This window comes from Chiloscyllium plagiosum, chromosome 2 (assembly GCF_004010195.1).
Source record: "Chiloscyllium plagiosum isolate BGI_BamShark_2017 chromosome 2, ASM401019v2, whole genome shotgun sequence".
Lineage (NCBI taxonomy): Eukaryota > Metazoa > Chordata > Chondrichthyes > Orectolobiformes > Hemiscylliidae > Chiloscyllium > Chiloscyllium plagiosum.
In genome coordinates, this window is record NC_057711.1 from 85,744,466 (window position 1) to 85,766,995 (window position 22,530).

At 41.3% G+C, this 22,530-nt stretch overlaps 1 protein-coding gene across 7 annotated transcripts in view; it reads left to right on the forward strand.

Moving 5' to 3' along the window:
- LOC122561552 (aminopeptidase O (putative)) overlaps nt 1–22,530 on the forward strand; it is a 399,666-nt gene that overhangs the window by 9,528 nt on the left and 367,608 nt on the right. For all 7 annotated transcript variants that reach the window (XR_006315040.1, XM_043713375.1, XM_043713330.1 and 4 more), the window contains exon 3: nt 2,487–2,650. Coding sequence is in view for 6 of the 7 variants with exons in the window: in XM_043713375.1 (XP_043569310.1) it covers nt 2,487–2,650 (164 nt within the window). In the remaining variant the exon portion in view is untranslated. The remainder of the gene's footprint in view (nt 1–2,486; nt 2,651–22,530) is intronic.

Sequence of the window (22,530 nt, forward strand, 5' to 3'; positions counted from 1 at the left end):
AATCCCTCGAACTCAGCACCGCCTTCCTAACCTGCAATCTTCTTCCTGACCTCTCCGCCCCCACCCCACTCTGGCCTATCACCCTCACCTTGACCTCCTTCCACCTATCGCATTTCCAACGCCCCTCCCCCAAGTCCCTACTCCCTACCTTTTATCTTAGCCGGCTGGACACACTTTCCTCATTCCTGAAGAAGGGCTTATGCCCGAAACGTCGATTCTCATTCCTTGGATGCTGCCTGAAAATGTGTTGCTGGAAAAGCGCAGCAGGTCAGGCAGCATCCAGGAAACAGGAGAATGCTGCCTGACCTGCTGCGCTTTTCCAGCAACACATTTTCAGCAACTACTTCCCTCTGCCTGGCCCGAAAGCAGATGTGCTACCATGGCAATTAAAATGTCAAGGGCTTCCAGAATCCTGCAAAGAATAACCTACTCAGTGCCTCACCGACAACCTGGCGAAGATCAATGGGAAGTAGTGATTAACAACAGTGTCTGGTCTACCCTTAAGTCTGTCATAAAGAGCATCAGAGAGAATGGACTGTTTAGTTCTCTTCCAAGAGCTATTAGGTTTAGAATGACCAGGAGATTCAGGAGCAACTAAATTGCAAGGCATCGCTGAATGCCAAAACTTGAGAGAAAGAAAATAGGTGTATCGACAAAAGGCTGAAGTCCAACAAAAAATCATTGGCTTAAAGAGAAAGTGTGTTGGATTGAAAGGGTATAGAAAATCCAGCAACTCACTGACAGCAAGATGTCTGTAGATTCTCCAGAGCAGTCAAAACCATTTTACAGTAAAAGCATCAAAGAACCTACCCTGCTGAGAGCTAAAAATGGAATAGTACTCATCAAAGATGATGGAGCAGAGGAAAGGTATTGTCAGGTTTACCAAGCAGACACTCAGTTTTGAAGCTTGAGTTGTCCGATTTCTTTTCTTTTCCTGCATATTTAGTCATTTCACCATTATTCATTTTTTTTAACATTCATTTCAGCTTTTAAAAATTGAAAGGTGCCTCAACCAGTGGAAACAAAAACAAGGAGGCAGAGTCTTTAGATAAAGGGTCAGTTTAAGTCTGAGATAGAAAGAAATTAAGTGACGAGGAAGTGAATAGTAGAGATGTAGCCTTAGATCTTTAACAGTAGTATTGAATGGTGGAGCAGGGTTGACAGGCCATAACTCTTCATGTTCCTAATTCTTGTGTTCTTATTTAAGTAGGAGAGTGTGCAGGAAAGCTGTCTGAAACACTGTTAGCACACTTCCCTGATGCTGTCATGCCTCTAGCAAACTTCAGAAACCTTTTGGAATGAACCACACAGGAGACCTTGGGGAATAAAATAAAGGGTTTAGAGAAAAGGTAGCAAATTGGATTTGAAACCGGTTTGAAGAGAAATTTTCTTTAGGGGGGAGTGATGCAACAGGAACTCATACTTTTGGATCACTTGTGCACTCTCATTATTTGAATTTGGGTTGAAGGGAGTGATATGCAAATTTGCATACACTACTAAAGTGGAAGCCTGGCAAGCAGTTCTGTATTTTGAATAATGCTTTGCTGAGATTGTTAATAAAATGATGAAACCTAAGAAAATGCTGATGGAATTCATTGTCAGGAGTCCTCTCGGGAGAATCATCACTTCATTATGTTCTTCTGCTGCGGCTGTAGTCTGCATAGAGACCACCCACTGACAACAGGTGGGACCATTGTCATTGGGTATTTTAGAAGAACTTCCAATGAGGTTGAAATGGGCACAGCCATAACCAAATTCATTCATGTAGAGAATGACTATGTTTTGGACCCTGTCAGTATACTCTCACCTATCATCCTCAATTGGCTGGTGAACGTGGAGATGACCAAATGCTTATGTAAAGTTGTTTCTTTAGGTGCGCTGAGAACACTTAGCAGTCTCGAGTCCTACTGTGATTACAACCATTGAGGTTCTGACAATGCAGTTAAGTTCAGCCCTTGCTTTTCTCCACCTGCCCATTTTGCCCTCTCCACCTGCCCCCTCTCCTGCTTGCTCTCTTTCTTGCTATGAACTCTCAAAATGGCTGGAATTTGAATTTGGGCTCCTGAATGAAGTAGAGTATTGTGCTGGCATTTCTGATGAAGGGCTCATGCCCGAACTGTCGATCCTCCTGCTCCTCAGATGCTACCTGGCCTGCTGTGCTTTTCCAGCACCACACTCTCGACTCTGATCTCCAGCATCTGCAGTCATTACTTTCTCCCGTTCTTGAATGAAGGTCAAGTGAACTATATTAGTGCTACCAGGTCAAATAAATGCACTGAAAAGTCTTGCCAACTTGAAATATTAACTCTTTCTCTCTCTCTCTCCACCAATGTGACAGACCTGAGTTTTTCTAGTGTTCTGTCTTCGTTTCAGATTTTTCTAGCATCCACAGTATTTTGTCTTCATTCAAATAAGTGATGAATTGGTGATACTAATGTGCTGTTTAAAAATTTATATTACATTTATTCAATCCTTTCATATTTAAGGCCATGTGTATATACATCAGGATCTCCAATCAACAACAGAGCATTATTTCCTTGTCAAGAGCCCCCTGAAGCAATGGCAACGTGGCAGGCCTCCGTTTGGGCCCCAAAAGGATCTTTGGTTCTAATGAGCGGTGAAAATTGTGCTGAACCTAAATATAATGGAGGTAAAAAAAAGTTGAAACATTTTTTCATTCTCTGCATTGCATAAGTAGGATGTACTATAAATGAGGGAGTGTAGAACAAAGGCTGTTTTAAGCAAATAATTATTATTTAAAAATGAATGTTAACTTAGCAAAATTAAAAGAAATTGGACTTTCTAAACTTTGAAATAGGCTACAGATTTTTTTTAATATCAGAAGTTGCCTAATATAGCAGATTTTCGACTCTGACTATCATCAAAGAAATTACCTGATCATTGTTTCCATCCTGCTCCCTGGAAACTGCTTGAAGCTGAGCTAGATTTTGTTTGCAATCCTGATCTTGCATATGAACTCAAAAGTAAGTTTCTATCACATATCTGGTCTATCATTAAGACCAAATACTTTGTAATGTTGCCCGACACTGATACCATGCTTCAGTTAATCTTTGGAACCCTCATCTATTGTTTTTTTCATACAGCTGTATGACTGGACTACTTAAACACACTAATGGCTGATTTTCCCTTTTCACCTATGCCAACATTCAAGTCTTTAGATTACTTAGAGTGGAAACAGGCCTTTTGGCCCAACAAGTCCACACCAACCCTCCGAAGAGCAACCCGCCCAGAACCATTCCCCTACATTTACCCCTTCACGTAACACTACGGGCAATTCATCTAACCTGCACATCTTTGTGACTGTGGGAGGAAACCGGAGCACCCGGAGGAAACCCACGCAGACACGGGGAGAATGTGCAAACTCCACACAGACAGTTGCCCGAGGCGGGAATTGAACCTGGGTCTCTGGCACTGTGAGGTAGCAGTGCTAACCACTGTGCCGCCATGCCGCCCCATACTCCCCATATCTTAGCGCTCTCAACATTCTGCTCCCCTTCATCTTTGCTTGTTTGACCTCACTGATTCCCAGTTCGATAATTATTCAATTTTAAGATTGTTATCCCTTTTTTCAAATTTGCTCATGGTTTTATCTCTACCTCTCCTCTAGCCTTACAATATTTTGATTAACTTTGTTGTTCAAATTCTAGCCTTTTGAGCATTCTTGACTTTGCAAAATTGTTTAATCTAATCATTTGTTTTATTAAGGATATATCTTTTAGCTTAAGGTTGAAATTTAAATGTAATGGAAATGGCTGGCAAACACATTTAAAATATTGCCATTTAAAAGGTGGTTTCTGCTTATTTGATAAGAACAGTTAGAAGTGACAAAACACTGAACAATTGGTGACACCATTCTTCGTTCATCGGTAAAGATGAGATGCCTCCAATTATCTTTATTAGAGGTTTAAAAGTTCATTATTTTCAGATCGGCAAAAATATTGCAAGTAATGACAAAACCTTAAAAGTATCCACATGTCCTTCAGATCAAAGGTTAAAGTTGGAGGTATTTGGTTTAAGTTTCTATCTAGATCATCCTAGGCTTGCTACATTGCTGTGAAAATAGATTATACCAGGAGCTCCTGTTTCTTGTGTTTGTTTTCACTGACGAGCTGAAAATGTGTTACTGGAAAAGCGCAGCAGGTCAGGCAGCATCCAAGGAACAGGAGAATCGACGTTTCGGGCATAAGCCGTTTTCACTGAGAAATGTGAATGAGCTTGGCAGCAACTTTGAAATTGGCATACCATGTCTGGAGCTGGAATACTTGAAAACAGAAAAAAAATCTGCCAGAAACTGTAAAGAAGTTGTAGACCAGATGCAAAAGGCTATAACAACCAGGAATATTTTTGAGTTGGAGACATTAAACAAACGTTGCAGTGAGGCCTGTGCTTTAGCTGAGGTGTGTAAGAACAGTAAGAGGGTCATCTAGCTAAATGTTACGACACTGTTCCCACTGGCTCATGTAAACATAAAGAAATCCTCAAGGTCCTGTAATATATAAGAGAACTCTATGGTCAAAATAAGAAATAGAATGTGGAAAGAAAGAATAATATAAAAGCTACTCTTCTTTTTTTTCTATTCTAAAGACTGTGCAGGTACATAGAATCTTTATAATGTGGGAAGGTGCCTTTCGGCCTAACAAGTCTACAACGACCCTCAGAAGAGTAACCCACCCAGACCCATTCCTCTACACTATTATCCTACGTGTATCCCTGACTAATACACCTAACCTACAAATCCCTGAATACTATGGACAATTTAGCTTGGCCAATTCACCTAACCTGCACATCTTTGCACTGTGGGAGGAAACCGGAGCACCCAGAGGTAACCTATACAAACTTAGGGAGAATGTGCAAATCCACACAGACTGTCGCCCGAGGCTGGAACTGAACACGGGTCCCTGGAGCTGTGAGGCAGCAGTGCTAACTACTGAGCTACTGTGTCACCCGTCTTGACATGTTGAGCCAAATGGCTTATTCCCCCACTGTAGAGATTTTGTTCTATGGAATATGCAGCTTCAGCATAGAATGAGAAAGGCGAGTGGAATCCTGGCATTAATTGGAAAAGGATGGGATTATAAAAGTACAGAGACATTTGCTTGTATATGTACATTTAGTCATTTCTAGCCTTCAGTTAATAGGGGCACAGAATTCAAGAGCAAGGGTGTTATAGTAAACTTGCATAGGACACTACTTAGTTCTCCACTATAGTATTATGCTCAGTTCTCGGCAGCACAATATATGAAGGTTGTGAATGCATTGGAGAGAGTGTAGAAGAAGTTTGAGAACTGTTCAGGAGATTAAACTCTTTGTTATGAGGAAAGATTGGTGAAGTTGGGATTCTTCCCCCTTGTAGGGGAAGTAGCTAAGAGAAGGTTTCAAAACCATGAGAGTTCTGGACAGAGTGGATAGGGAGAAACTATTTGGGCTCAAAAAGGATTGGAACCAGAGGGCACAGTTTTAAAATATTACACAAAAGAGGCAAATAAAGGTGGAAAAGAAACATTCACACTGTGATCATTTAAAGTCTGGAATGCATGTCCTAGAAGTGTCATGGACGAATGTTCAATTAACACATTCAAGAGGGTATTAGATGACCATTAAAATAGAAACAATGTCAGGATCATGGGAAAAACACAGAAGCTTGGCACTAAATTAAAATGCTCAGAACTGATAAAGATATGATGGCCAAATGACCTCCAGCTCTGCAACACATTCTATGATACTGTGGGAGTGTCCTCAGTGTGGCTCAGTGCCAGACTTTTACAATATTCTTGTGAAGCATTTTTTTTTACAATACTGTACAAACATTAAGTTTTTGTGCATTGTTCCACCAAGAGAAATAGGCCAAGTACTGGCAAATGGGACTAGATTAGGTTGGGATATCTGGTAGGCATGGACGAGTTGGACCGAAGTGTTTGTTTTTGTGCTGTACATCTCTATGACTCTAAGTCAATTCATGCTATTTGAGCTCACCATCTAAGAACAGAAACTTTGTTTTTGAAAGTATTACGTGAAAAAATTATAAGTGCCTATATAAAAATGTATATATGTAGTTGCTTAGTGATGCAGACCTTGAGTGTTGTTGAATAAAGAGTCATACTGTTTCTTTGTCTTACACCCATTAAAACAAATCTCAAGATTACCAAACTTACTTCCTACTCTGGGTGACAAGGCTGTGGTGCAGAGCAATAATTGGTATATGTATCATCTTTAACATAACTCAAAGTAATATTATAAAGAAAATTTTGACACTGAAGCATATCAGGAGATTAGAGCTGAAAAAAAATGGTATGGTGGGAAGGTCTTCTGTAGAAAGGCTGAGAGACTTGAGGCTGTATTCATTAGAGAGAAGAAAGTTGGAGGTGACTTAATAGAGACGTACAAGATGATCAGAGGGTTAGATAGGGTAGACAGTGACAGCCTTTTCCCTCTTTTCGTGATGGCTAGCATGAGGGGACATGGCTTTAAATTGAGGGGTGATAGATATAGGACAGATGTCAGAGGTAGGTTCTTCACTCAGAGTAGTAAAGGCATGGAGCGCCCTGCTTGCAACAGTAGTAGGCTCACCAACATTAATGGCAGTTCAAGGGTCATTGAATAAACATAATAATGGAATAGTGTAGGTTAGATTGGCTTCAGATTGGCTCCATAGGTCAGCGCAACATTGAAGGCCGAAGGGCCTGTACTGTGCTGTAATGTGCTATGTTCTAAAAAAGCACAAGCAAAGAGGTATTCTTTAAAGATCTTTACTGGAGGAAAAAGCATGTTAATTTATATACTAACAAATCAATTGGGCTTGCAGTTTGACTCACTATGTGCTAGAAGTCACATATTCACGTGCAGGCTTGTCTTTCTGAAATAGAAAGAGCAGGCCTACAAATTGCATGTGTTTGAGTGAACAATAACTTTGGGAAATCTATTACTGGTCCATTCTGCTTTTCATTGCCTTGGCCACTTGCTCTGTACCACTGACTTGCCTGGTTTTAATTTAAATTGGTGTTTCACTGTTAACTGACCCATAATGTATGGCAATGCCTCTACCCATCTGAGTCCACTTCCCAACCAATCAGCATCCTCTTCTCATACAAAATATCTTGTTGTTTCCTTTGAGATTTGGTTTTATTGACATTCTATTCTGATGAGTGCAATATGAAAACCTTCAGCATCATGTTCTTTCTTCAGATAATATTTATAAATGTATATTTTTTAAAAAGTCTGACTTAAGTATGAGATTGTCACTTTGAAATTCAGATGGAATTTAAAGTTGAAATGTATTCAAATAACTTGTGTGTTATGAATGAATGAACTGTTTGATGAAACAATAAGTTCTTGCATGCTATTAATCATCTATAATATTAAAATAGTGAATACTCTCAGTCCATAAACAATACTGGGTGGGCATTGTTATTTTCTCAAAAGGTTTTTAGTCAATACTTGGCTTGCCTGAAAATTTCCCACTTAAAATATTTTTTGAATTTATTCCAAAAATTATTCTAACTTTTCTTGTTTTAGAGTCTCTCTCTTCAGACTGTTCAAAGAAACCACATTCTTAGAATTGAAGTGGAATTTGATTATCCATTATTTTATATAACATTGAACATGACCTTGTTTTCTTGGGACATAAATTTAGTTTTATATTGCTTAAAAACTGCTGTTTCCTTGGCTTCAAAGACTTGGCTCAAACAAACCTGCATTTGGTTACTGCAATGATAGAGGGTGAAGTTTTGCTTTGTTGCAAATTTGTAATTTCATAATATTGCCTCAGTGGTCAAAATTAATTATACTGGCTGGTGCCTCTATAGATTTACTACCTGTGTTTATCAATGTTAAACAAGAATAATGCTGATTAGGAATGTGTGAATTGTTAAGTGATCTTTTCCTGTATTTAGTGTAATATCTTCAAGGTTACCTCATTCTGCATCTCTTATTTTCCACTCTTTGTTTGCTTCAGTTCACAACAGCAGTTGATTATTGCTAGGTGCGAGATTTATTTACATTTATTTAAGTGGGCGAAAGAAAGAGACTGGGCAATCCCACCATAAATGGAAAATAAATGGCTTGGTTCTTCATAATGTTTTATTCCCTATCGAATGGGAGCGACACTATACAGTGATATTGTAGAACTTAATGACAGCTGTTGTCTCTAATGTGCTCTTGCAAAAATATAATTCAAAATTTTAAAGAGATTTATTTTATAATAGAAGAAAAATGATAGCTTCTCTTATGGGTGAACTAGGGGGCACTGTTTAAACATTAGAATTCACTCTTTTAGTACAGAGATAAGAATTTTTTTTCTCTGAGGGTTATGCAACTTTGTAATTACCTGCTTAAGAAGGAAAATCAACTTAGGAAAAACAGATTATTTCGAATAGATTTTGTCTCTGCTATTTGAAAAAGCTTTCAAATCATATTAGACAAGGTAATTTTCTCAACATTGAACCTGAATCAGTGATGATAAAGTTTAGCCTGAATGCACTTCAGGCTATGGTCTATATGACATACAAGTTCAGTAAATGCTTTATGTTAGGAAGTAGCAAATTATTGATCTGAATTTACTGGAAAGCTCAAAATCAATTATCATTCAACTATTTTAGAACGTCTTGTTCTGTCTATGGAAGTGTATGCATTTCAGTCAAAATGAGTGCTAGAACTAAACATACTATAGTTTACTCTGTTGTAAGTTACATCAACAGGAGGTAAATTTTGGTTAATGCTGCACCATGTTTACAAACGCTGCACATCAAAATGTTATGATGTTAGTTTGTAATGTAAATAGGTCCTTTACTGTTTGGCAGGATGTGACAAGTGGGAAGCCACATGGGTCTGTTATTTATCTCCAGTAATTGGATGAGGGATGTAAAGGTAGGTAGGGGAAAGTATGTTACGAAGACGACAAGATTATAGATTGGTATAGGTAGGTTGGGGGAGTGGGGCAGGGAAGGTGGCAGATTGACTATAATGTGGGAAATTGTGAAGTAGTTCATGATAGTAGGAAGAATAAAAGAACACAGTATGATCTAAACAGAGTGCCTTCAGAATTCTGCAGCGCAGGCAGATCTATGTGTTCTTGTAAATAAGTAACTAAGAAGGCTGATGGAATGCTATCTTTTTATTGCAAAGTTAAAAATCGCACAATGCCAGGTTATAGCCCACAGGTTTATTTGGAAGCACTAGCTTTCGAGGCGCTGTCTCTTCTGCCGGTGGTTGTCAATTCAACATAAAAGTAAGGATGCTGTCCTTTAGTTCTACAGGGTATTATTTAGACCACATCTAAAATACTGTGTGCATTTTGGTATCCTTATTTAAGGAAAGTAGTAAATGGATTGGAGGTGGGTTAGAGGATGTTTGCTGGACTGATACCTGGAATGAATGGATGGTTCTGTAGGGAAAGGTTGGACAGTCTGGGTTTGATTTCACTGGGGTTTAGAAGAGTGGTGACTTGGTTGATGTATGAGAGATCCTGAATGGTCTTGACAAGATGAATGTGGAAATTATATTTTCTCTTATCGGTGAACTAGGGGATGCTGTTTAAAAATTAAGGTTCACTCCTTCAGGACAGAGATGAAAAGAATTTCTTTTCTGAGGATAATGCAACTTTGTAATTATCTGCCTCAGAGGGGGTGGAGTTTGGGTCATTGAATATTTGTAAGACTTGTAAATAGAGTTTTTTGTTCAGCAAAAGAGTCATAGTTTGTCCTCTAGATGATTTTTATGTCTCAATTCTACATTTTCAATCAGTATAGAATGATTAAGCAAGCTTGAAGGATTGAATGGCTGCCTCCTGTTCCTAATTTTTGTTTGTTTGTAAAGGATTTCTTGCACAACAAGTTCTTGACGTATGCTTTGTAAAAAGTTAGAGAACTGGTATTTCTCCACAGGAGTTTGTGGTATGTGAATTACACAAGCCACTCTTGTGGCAAGATACTTTCTCATATTAAATATAGGTTTCTGCAAAGCCAGTGCCATTCAACTGTTGCCCAGCAGGAGATGTGCTGCTTTGGGCTGTTGACCTTATAGTGCCCCAACCAGCAGTAACACCAACTGATTACAACTCTGCTCTCTCCTTTGTCAATGAGAATGATGTGTTGCTACTTACAAATGATCCTAAGGCAACAATAATAATTTAGACTTTTTATAATACATTGAACATAATGAAACAACTCAAAGTGCTTTAAAGGAGCATTATGAAACAGAAAAGGACATTGATCCATATATGGAAATACAAAGTATGTGTTTAAAAAGTGACTTGAAGGAGGAAAGCATGGTGGAGAGGTACAGTAAAGAAATGTCTATGCTTGAACCTAAAACTGAAGCTTTGGCTGCCAATGTGTTGGTCTAATGACTATTAAGAACAGATGAGGTCTCCGTATTCAATATTTGATGAGATACCAAGGGGTGCTTTGTACTACTTAGGAGACTGTGGTCGTTTGATTCCTTGGAGCAAGCCAAAAACTACTTGGACACTTTAAAATAATGGAGATGTATTTATGGACATGGACAATAGTGTCTTTTTTTTTTGTCTTGCTTTTATTTTTTGTACATTCAAACCTTTCCCAAAGAAGCTGTTGTTGGTGGGTTCTTGTTCCTTTCCAAGCTGGACTGGTATTGATATATGGTGGGGAGTGGGCAGAATGCTCACTAGTTTTGTTATACCTTTGTGTTTACAACGTTCTTTGTTTGGTTTCTTCCATTGCTTGGGTTTGGGCTGTGGCTTGAGCTGGAAAGGGGGATGGAGTTGTGTGTGGAAAATGTAAGTGCCCTCTGTGGGCAGGGAATAGAGTCCCCCATTACATGCCTTTTGTGTTTTGTAGGGTTTTTTGTTTTTTTTTTTTGCAAAAGGCTCTTATGAGTCTCCTTTTGAGTAAGTGCAGCGTGTTGCAAGATGAATTCTTCTTCTCGGCCGGTCAAAGGTGATTGTAAATGATTATGGTTAGCAGCATTCTTAAATGGTGCACCTGGAATATCAGAGGGATTCATTCGCCAGTTAAAAGAAAAAAGGTGTTGGCGAACCTTAGAAAGGAGAAATTGGATGTTGCCTGTTGCAGGAGACTCCTCTTAAATGACAAGGAACACTTGAAGTTGCAGCAGGGGGAGTTTGATTGGGTGTTTTTGTCATCTTTTAGTACGAGGAGCAGAGGAATGGCAATTCTCATCTGGAATGGTCTCCCATTTAATTTAATAGATTGTGTTAAAGATGAGTATGGGTGGTTTGTTATTCTTGAGGCCGTTATACATGGCGAGGAACACGGTATTTTGAATGTCTACTGTCCTCCGGCCCACCCTCTTAATTTTCTCACTGATGCACTGTCTAAGCTGATGGCCTTGGCATTGTGGCATATTATTATGGGGGGAGCTTTAATTGCGTTATGGATCGTGTGCTGGATAGAATGCCCAAAGCCACCCCCCCCCTCAAAAAAAAACTTCACAATTTAAGCAGTTGGGTGACCTATGCTTGGAACTGGGGTTGGTAGACGTCTGGAGATGTTTACACCCCAAAGGCAGGGATTTTATGTTCTTTTCCAATCCACACAAAAGGCCACACAAGGATTGATTATTTCCTAACTCCTGCGGCTTTTTTAGATTTGGTGGTATCCTGTCCAATTGAGAATATTGCCATTTCTGATCATGCAGCGGTGTATTTAATGGTTAAGATTAAGGATGATGCAATGGGCTCACGGTACTGGTGAATGGATCCCATCTTCCTCAAGGATAGCAAGTTTGTAGAAGACTTCTCCAGGGAATTTGAAGCTTTTTTGGCCACCGACTCAGGTACAGCTAGTAATCCGTCCATTCTTTAGGAGACTGCTAAGGCCTATGCTAGAGGGATAATTATCTCATACTCTGACAGCCAGAAGCAACAGAGGGGAGAGCAGCAGCGTCTGCTTGAGGCATGAATAAAAGGCAGCTGAGATGGATTATTACAGTAGACTGTTGATGGCTAAGCTACAGTGGATTACAGCTCTCTGATCTACCTTAAACTCCATGCTAACGCATACAGCAAGGAAGGAACTTGCCTTTGCGAAGCAGAGGCTGTTTGAGCATGGTGATAGGCCGGGTAAATACTTGTCATATTTGGTCATGAAGAAGATTGCCTCTCAGTCTATTGATTCTATTAGGGAAGGGAATGGGACTCTTACTTACGAAGCTAAAAAGGTCAATGAGGTGTTTTGGAGGTTTTACTCTGAACTTTACCAGTCTGAGTGCTGTGAGGACAGATGGGATAAGATGGGATTTTTTTTAGGAACTTGGATCTTCCTGGTGTGTCTGCTGAACAGGCGTCTCTTCGTAGTGCTCTGTTAACAGCCCAAGAGATACAGGAGACCACCCTTGAGACAGGCTAATATCTCTCTTATCCTCAAGAAAGGGAAGACCCCTGAAGACTGCGCTTCTTACAGACCCATCTTGCTTTTAAACTCTGATATTTAAAATTTTATCAAAGACTCTGGCATTGAGGCTGAAAAGGGTGTTGTCCTCTATTGTTAAGGAGGATCGGACGGGCTTTATAAACGTTCGGAGATCTTCTAATAATGCTAGGTGACTGCTTAACATGATTCAAGTGTGCTAGCAATGGTCAGTTCAAGGGTTGATGATTTCCTTGGATGCGGAGAAGGCATATGACTGGGTGGAATGGCTGTATCTTTTTTATACCTTGAGCGATTTGGTCTGGTTGAAGTATTTACTAGATGGCTAAGGGTCCTTTACAGTGATCCTCTGGCAGCGGTTCTTACTGATCATTTTAACATTGGTAGGGGCAGTTAGCAAGGCTGTTCCCTCTCACCTTTGCTCTTCACGTTGGTAATTGAGCAGCTGGCAGAGGCCATTTGTGGGGACCTTAATATTAGCTGCCCCAAAGGTGGAGTCGAACGTGCATAAGATCACATTATATGCAGATGATGTTCTCATTTTTCTTTCAAGCCCCACAGTTTTGGTGCCCTATTTGATACAATGTGTTGATCCATTTGGCTTTTTCTCAGGTTAACAGGATCAATTTTTCAAAATCGGAGGCTATGCCTATGGGGCGTCTTGGGGAATACCAGACATTGAAGGTGTGTTCCCCTTTAAGTGGGCACAGGGAGGCTTTCTTTATTTGGGCCTCTCTGTTACCCCTAATTTTGATCAGTTACTCAAGGCTAATTTTGTTCACTTGTTTGACGAGATTAAACAAGACCTTCTAAGGTTGGGGGGGGGTCTTCCAATATCTTGGCTAGGTTGAGTTGCTGTTATTAAAGTGAATGTTCTTCCTTGCTTATTATAACCTCTGCAGATGCTTCCCTTGCTTTTTCTAGACAAACGTTTTGGATATTAAATGGTTGGTTTAGTTCTTTTATTTAGCACCATAAGCGGCCCCCATATCAAGCTTACGAAATTGAAAATGCCCAGGGGTTAGGTGGAGTGGATCTCTGGGATGTCAGAAGATATCAGTTGAGTTCCCTCCAATCTTTTGTGAGTGGTTGGACCTGTGAGGACTCTGTGTCAGTATGATTGGACGTTGAGGCCTCCCAGGCAAAGTGTCCTTTTATTAAGCTGTTGTTTCTGGTCAAAATGAGGATTGTTGTGGAACATTGCTGCAATCCAGTAGTTATTAATACTGTCAAAGCGTGGAGGGCAGTGAGGCAGATGGAGAGCAATATGTCTAAAATGTCTTTCCATACTCCCATAGTTGGTATGTCAGGTTCCTGGCCAGGGACAGTGGATCCCAGGTTTAAGTCCTGAGCGGATAGGGGAGTCTTTTTGTTTGGATGAACTGTTTGAATATGAAACGTTAATGTAGTTTGATCAAATAACTTGTAAGTATGGACTACTGAGACAGGACCTCTTCCATTGTTTTCAGATCAGAGATTTTATCCGAAAAGTGACCACGCTGCTGACTGAGTGTTATAGACCTGATATGGAAAAGAGGGTGCTTCAAACTTAAGAGCATTCTTTCAGTGACGACTCTCTATCAGTTGTTGAGGGCAGGTTCCTCTGGTGACATCGAGCAATTACAGGAAGTCTGGGAGAGACAGTAAGGGGTGGAGATCATTCTGGAAACTTGGGAGACATTTGTGAGAATGTGCGGAAGATTTCACTATGTAATAGGACTCATGCTATGCAGGTAAAGATTCTTCATAAGGCTAATCTGGCCTCAGACCGTCTTGCAAAATTTTAAGCAGGGTGCGTCTTCAATGTGCCTCAAATGTAAAATAAATAAGGGTACCCTCACTCATTTGTTTGTGGTCCCTCCACAGGCTCTGTGTGTATTAGAGCGCTATGGCAGGAATAATAGAGAAGGTCTTGGGGACCGAAGTCAAGGTGGACTCGGTTTCTCTTCTCCTGGGTCTGACAAATTTATCTCCCTTAGACATACATGGGGAAAGAACTTTGTAACATCCTCACTTTTTTGTGAGGACGCACATTCTGATGTGTTGGGTGTCTGAAACCCTCCTGGGTGTATCGAGTTGGCATAAGTTAATTATGGAACACATTCCTTTAGGCTTTGGTACTTTAAACCAAACATGGTGCACCAGAAAAAGGACAACTTTTATAAGACGTGGCAGCCTTTTTTGAATTATTTGGAAGCATGTCTGCTGCCATTTTAATTAGGGCTTTTGTCGAGCCATGGTTAATTTCCTGAGAGGAAGAAGTTCGAGCAAATGTGGATTTAATAATTGATGCTTTTGAAGGTTCAGAGCTGAGGTCTTGTTATGCTGAGCGGCGTTATTTATTGACTTATTTATTGATGTGTAATGAGTGTAGCTATGAGCTCTTTTGTAGAGTTGATTTGGAGATGCCAGTGTTGGATTGGGGTGTGCAAAGTTAAAAATCACACAACACCAGGTTATACTCCAACAGGTTTAATTGGAAGCACTAGCTATCGTAGTGCTGCTCCTTCATCATGTGGTTGTGGAGTACACAATTGTAAGACATAGAATTTATAGCAAAAGTTTACAGTGTGATGTAACTGAAATTATACATTGAAAAATACCTTGATTGTTTGTTAAGCCTCTCATCTGTTAGAATGACCATGATAGTTTCACTTCTTTCATATGTAAATCACAAAACTTTCTTTTTTGAAAAGTTACATTCTCAGGTTAACTGTAACAGTTGGTGTCAGTGCAGATAAGATGTTGAGATGTTGAAGGTGTTAGCCTCCTGTGTTCCCTGTCTGTGCCCTAAAAATACTCAGGGATGCCCTCATAAGAACAGGGTACGATGCTCAACTCATCGACAGCCAGTTCCGATGTGCCTTAATGACCTCCTCAGGAGACAGACATGTGCTGCAACTGACAGGGTATCCTTCATTGTCCAGTACTTCCCAAGAGCTGAAAAACAATGCCATGTTCTTCGTAACCTGCAACACATTATCAATGAGGATGAACACCTTGCCAAGACCTTCCCCACACCTTCACTGCTCACCTTTAAGCAACCACCAAACCTTAAACAGATCATTGTTCGTAGCAAACTGCCTGGCTTTCAGGACAACTCCATACAACCCTGTCACGGTAGGTGCTGCAAGACGTGCCAGTGTGTATGGACATAGTTACCACCATTACGCGTGGGGACACCTCCCACCATGTATGTGGCAGGTACTCATGCGACTCAGCCAACGTTGTCTATCTCATACGCTGCAGGCAAGGATGCCCTGAGGCATGGTACATTGGTGATACTGAGCAAAGGCTATGGCAACGGATGAACGGGCACCGCACAACAATCAACAGACAGGAGTGTTCCCTCCCAGTTGGGGAATACTTCAGCGGTCCAGGACATTTGACCTTGGACCTTCGGGTGACCATCCTTCAAGGCGGACTTCGGGACATGTAGCAGCGAAAAGTGGCTGAGCAGAGGTTGATGGGTAAGTTCGGTTCCCATGGGGATGGCCTCAATCAGGACTTTGGTTTCATGTCACACCATTGCAAAACACACACACACACACACACACACACACACACACACACACACACACAAACAAAAACCCACATGTACACATATACTTTTGTGGGGTGACTTTATACTTGCAGAGTTACATTGTACTTTGCTCAAAAACTGCATGAAGCCATGTAAGAGTCTGTTAACTCACTCTTTAGATTAGAATCAGTCTAAACATTATGGCACAGACATGAACACAGGGGCTAACACCTTCAACATTTCAACATCTTATCTGCGCTGACACCAATTGTTACAGTTAACCCGAGTGTGTAAAATTTAAAAAAAATGTTTTATGATTTACATATGAAAGAAGTGAAACTATCATGGACTTTCTAACAGATGAGAGACTTAACAAACAATCAAGATATATTTCAATGTATAATTTCAGTTACATCACACTGTAAACTTTTGCTATAAATTCTGTGTCTTACAACTGTGTATCCACAACGACCTGATGAAGGAGCAGCGCTCCGAAAGCTAGTCTTCCTTTTAAACTTGGTGGACTATAACCTGGTGTTGTGATTTTTAACTTTTGTAGAGTAGTATAGTAGTTGGTTCATTGTTTATTGTTGTTTTTGTTATAATGTTATATTTTTGTAATTCTATAATTTTGTAAAGGACATTTTTTTTCAATAAAAGTATTTTAAAAAAGAAGAAAACCTCTTACTTGCTAAATTGAAAGTCTAATGCACAACTGTTTACTTTATTCGCTTATCAAAAAACTCTTCTGGGGGATCCAACATGGCGGTGATCTAGGAGGATCGCGTTGCAGAGCTCCGCACTGAAGCACAAGCGAGATGAATTTTTAATCCCACCAACCTGGACCATTGTGATATCCTGGGACTATGGAAAGGTCGTGGAGTCCCAGGAAACTGTGAAAAATGAGCTTACCTGCGTTTTACCTGTCCAGAGATGCCGAAGAAGGGTGGAGGAGCGCCTGTGGCCGGGCCCGCAGTCCAGCCTGCAGGATCCTCGTACCCTATTACCTACCAGGCCCTGGTGAAGGAGCTTGCGAAGTCTCGGAAGATGTTGGGTAAGCAGATTGAGGAGAAGCTGGCCCTGATCTCGATCTGCAGAAGCATTAACACCAGTTGGGAGACCTGAAGAAGTGCATGGATGAGGTTAAACACAAAGTCACAGTGGTGGAAGCTGATACCAGTTCCTCCAAGGGTAGGATCCAAGCTCTGGAGACACAGGTCTGTAACTTGCGTGACCAAGTGGATGATCTTGAGAACCGGGGCAGGAGAAAAAATATTCAGATCAAATATGCGGGTGGCACGGTGGCACAGTGGTTAGCACTGCTGCCTCACAGTGCCAGAGACCCGGGTTTAATTCCCGCCTTAGGCGACTGACTGACTGTGTGGAGTTTGCACGTTCTCCCCGTGTCTGCGTGGGTTTCCTCCGGGTGCTCCGGTTTTCTCCCACAGTCCAAAGATATGCCGGTAAGGTGAATTGGCCATGCTAAATTGCCCATAGTGTTTGGTAGGGGTATGTGTGGGTTGCGCTTCGGCAGGTCGGTGTGGACTTGTTGGGCCGAATGGCCTGTTTCCACACTGTATTGTAATCTAAAATCTTATCATCGGTCTGGCGGAGGGTAAGGAAAGTGAGCGGCAGGCAGAATTTATTCAGGATTTGTTGCCGAAATTCCTTAACTTGGAGGCTGGAAGGAGAGGCTTGAAGATAGAGAGGGCTCACTGGGTCACAGAGCGGAGATCAGGTCTGGGTCAGCATCCTCCTCCTCTCTAGGTGTGGTTTCATCATTGCAGAGAAAAGGAGAGAATCGTGGAAGCTTCCAGAATCCAGCGGAAGGATCCAAACACCCTAATTTACGAGGGCTCTAAGTCTTCCAGGACTTCTCCGCAGCAGTGAATTTACTTGACGGTGTCAAGAGAAGACTGAGGGAGCTTGGGATCCAGTACTTTCTGAGGTATCCATCCACCCTAGATGGATCCGTACATCTCTTTGACACATCGGAGAAGGCAAGGGACTTTGTGGACAAATTAACTTAATCTGATCAATTTAGTATGGACAAATAGTAGAATTGTTTGGGTATGTCTTTGTTTTTTTCGTTAAAAAACAGAGAAGGTCCGGTTGGGGCTTTCTTTTCCTTTTTCTACTGGTAATAATCTGGTTTAAACTATGTTTGGTGGTTGTTGAAATGTGTATTTTCAATTTTTAAGTTATACCAAAGGACGAGTGGGGTATTTACCTCTTTTGTCTTTTTTAAAAAAAGTTCTTTATTCACATTGCTATTCCATGGTGTATTTTCTTTCTTTTCTGCTTGTGTTTGCCGTGTGGCTCTAACTGGGAGGAGAGAAAATGGTTGGGATGGCTCGATGCCTACTTACGGGCAGTTTTTATACCTGGTTCAAGTATTTATATGCCCGGGCTGCATTCTTGGCAGCAGGATGGGAAATTGGGTTGTGGGAAGGGTAGTTGCCCCCTTTGGACAGGCAGTGAGTTCCTCTATTCAGTGCTGTTGGCACTTTATATGTTGGTTTGTGGTTTAGTTTTTGTATCTAATCTTTGATAGCTTTGTAGGTTTGTTGAATGTAGTGGTTTTGGTTTATATAGTTGTTATACAATACTAAAGCTTGGCGATTTGTGGTTTGAGTTCCTCCTCTCTGGAATTTAAATGTTACTGCAGAAGATTATGGCTAATGACTTGATTAAATGGTGTACCTGGAATATCAAGGGGAGTCGCTCACCAATTAAGAGGAAGAAGGTACTTTTGAGTCTTAGAAAGAAGGTGGATTTTACTTTGTTTCAGGATACACACTTGGATGATAGGGAGCATTTGAAACTACAGCAGAATGGCTTTGATCAGGTTTACTTTTCATTTTTCAATACCAGAAGTAGGGGAGTGGTTATATTGGTTAGGAGAAATCTCCCACTTAAGTTACTAGACTGTGTTTCAGACACACACAGGAGGTTTGTAATTCTCAAAGCCCTGATAAACTGGGAAGAATATGGTGTTTTAAATGTTTATTGTCTTCCAGCCCATCCCCTCAAATTTCTGGTGGATGCATTCTTTAAATTGATCAGTTTTGAGTCCTGGCATATCATTATAGGGGGGAGATTTTAACTGTCTCATGGAGCCCACAGTAGACAGGTTCCCCAAAGGCCCCCCCCGATACCCTCTGTACCATGTGTGGAGTTGAGGTTGGTGGATGGCTGGCGGCATCTCCACCCTACAGGCAGGGATTTTGTGTTTTCCAAACTCACAAATGTCACACCAGTTTCATTTTTTTTGATTCCCATGGAAACCCTGGACTTGGTGGCATCTTGTACAATTGGTAATATTACCATCTCCGATCACGCTCCAGTGTACCTGTTGGTTAAGATTAAGGACATTACACTGGGTTCGAGGCACTGGCAAATGGATCCCTTTATCCTCAAAGTTAACATGTTTGTGGAGTTTTGGGAATTTTGAGCATTCTGAGACATTAACTCAGGCTCGGTTAGTAGCCCATCTGTCCTTTCGGAAACTGCCAAAGCCTATGCCAGGGGGTTAGTTACTTCCTCCTGTGCCAGTAGGAAGTGGCAGAAGGGTGAACAGCAATGTCTCCTCAAAGCACGGTTGAAGGCAGCCGAGAAGGCCTACTGTGACAAGCCCTTGGTCAAGCTACAGAGCATTTTGGCACTGCAGTCTGCATTGAATTCTGTGCTCACGCAGACAGCAAAGAAGGAGTTTATTTTGGCAAAGCAAAGGTTATATGAGCAGAGTGACAGGCCAGGCAAATACTTAGCATATCTTGCCAAGAAAAGGAGTGCCCGTCAAGCCATTACGGTGATTAGGCAAGGGTCTGGGAACCTAACATTGACTCCAAAAAGATTAATGTGGCATTCCAGAGATTTTACTCTTAAGTCATACCAATCTGAAGGTTCTGAGGAGCAGTGGGCCAAAATTGAGTTTTTTTTTAAGGTTCTTGAGTTCCTGGGCATGACCCCCGAACAAGAGTCATTTCTGAATGGAAATGTGTTGCTGGAAAAGCGCAGCAGGTCAGGCAGCATCCAGGGAACAGGAGAATCGACGTTTCGGGCATAAGCCCTTCTTCAGGAACCGAAACGTCGATTCTCCTGCTCCCTAAATGCTGCCTGACCTGCTGCGCTTTTCCAGCAACACATTTTCAGCTCTGATCTCCAGCATCTGCAGACCTCACTTTCTCCTCATTTCTGAATGCCCCGTTATCAGAGCAAGAGTTGCAGGAGACTATAAGGCGGCTTCAGAGTGGAAAGGTGCCCGGTGTTGACGGACTTCCCATCAAATTCTACAAGGAATTTATAAGCATTTTGTCAGGCCCGATGCTCAACATTTTAATGACTCATATAGCCATGATTGTCTCCGGCCATCTCTGAGAGAGGCCAATATTTCACCTATTCTTAAAAAACGGAAGATCCCGGAGGACTGTGTTCATTTCACTCTTAAATGTGAACTTTAAAATCCTCTCTTTGACTCTTGCGTTAAGGCTGGAGACTTACCTTTTATTGTTAAAGAAGGCCACATGGGCTTCATAAAGGGCTGCAGATCCTCCAATACTGTTAGGAAGCTGCTTAATGTAATTCAAGCATGTCAACAGCAGTCAGTACAGGGATTGGTGATTTCTGTAGATGCAGAGAAGGTATTTGACTGAGTTCAGTGGCCATATCTTTTATATACTGTGGAGCGGTTTAGCTTGGGAGAAGTCTTTATAAGGTGGGTAAAGGTTCTCTACAGTGACCTTCTTGCTGTGGTCATCACCACTGGGGTGCAATCCAGCAATTCTAACATTTTTAGACACTGCTCTTTATGTTGGTGATTGAACCATTGGTAGAGGCCATTCATAGGGATCCCAGTATATCAACTCCAGAAGTGGAGTCAAAATTACATGCTTGTTTGTACACAGATGATGTCCTAATTTTGTTTTGTCAAATCCAGCAGTTTTGGTGCTTCGCCTGATACATCAGTGCATTTGGTGCCTTTTCGGGGTACAAGATTAATTTTGCAACATCAGAGGCTATGAATATGGGTGGCCTTATGAAGGTGTTAGGTCTTGAGGGTGAATATTGATTCCCATTTAAGTGGTCACGGGGGTTTTGTATATTTGGGCATATTCATTACCCCAGTTCTGGACCAGCTGTTCAAACTAATTTTGTTCAATTATTTGACAAAATCAAACAAGACTTTCAAAGGTAGGAGGCGCTTCTGGTCTTGTTGTATTGGATAATGCTTATTAAGATGAATATTCTCCCCCATTTTTATACACTATACGGATACACCCCCTGATTTTCAATAAGCAAACATTCAGGAGACTGAACGCTGGTTCAGCTGTTTTATTTGGCATTGTAAGCAAACTGTCATTAAATTAGTGAAACTGCAATTGCCTCTCAGATTGGGGGGAGTGTATCTCCCGGACATTAAAAGCTACCAGCTAAGCTCGCTTTTATCCTACCTGAGTGATTGGGCTTGTGGGGACCCTCTTTCAATATGGTTAGATATCGAAACCTTCCAGACATGGTGTTACTGTTGTTGGACAAAGTGAGGACAGTTAGGGAATATTGCCATAACCCAATAGTTATCAATACTGTTAAAGCATAGAGGGCAATTCGGCAGAGGGAAGGCAATAGTGGCAAAACATCTTCTCTTACATCTATAGTGGGTATGCCGGGTTTTCAACCGGGGATGATAGATTCAGGATTCAAACGTTGGGCAGCTAGGAGTGTGTTTTGCATGGGCGATTTTATTTGAGGGAGATACAATGATGTCCTTTAATCAGTTAGCATGGAAATATGCGCTAACAGGGACCTCTTTCGTTTCTTTCAAGTTAGGGATTTTATTGAAAAAAAACTACACTTTTGACTGATCCCTACAAATCCAACATAGAGAGGAGGGTGCTCAGTGCTAAGAATACACTTTCTGTCAGCACTTTATATCATCAATTGGGGGGTGGCCCCTCAGATGAGTTCAATCGGCTCTGCAGGGTGTGGGAGAGATACCTAGGTCTTGGTGAGTTTTGTGAAGCCTTGTAGCTCAGGTTGAGGTTCTGGATGTTGGTTTGCTCGCTGAACTTGAAAGTTCATTTCCTGAAGTTTCGACACCCTACTAGTTAACATTGCTGTGGTTCTGTTCGCCGAGCTGGAAGTTTTTGTTGCAAACATTTCGTCCCCTGTCTAGGTGACATCCTCAGTGCTTGGGAGCCTCCTGTGAAGCGCTTCTGTGGTGTTTCCTCCGGCATTTATAGTGGCCTGTCCCTGTCGCTTCCGCTTGTCAGTTTCAGCTATCCGCTGTAGTGGCTGGTATATTGGGTCCAGGTCGGAACGAGGACATGCCGCAACCCAAAGGACTAGCCACACTACCATACATCAAGAACATCTCTGAACTGACAGCCAGACTACTGCGACCACTAGGACTTTTAACAGCACACAAACCAACAGACACACTCAGACAACAACTCACCAGAATGAAGGACCCGATACCCAGCATGAGCAAAACTAATGTAGTGTACAAAATCCCATGCAAGGACTGCAAAAAACACTATATAGGACAAACAGGAAGACAGCTAACGATCCGCATCCACGAACATCAACTAGCCACGAAACGACACAACCAGCTATCCTTAGTAG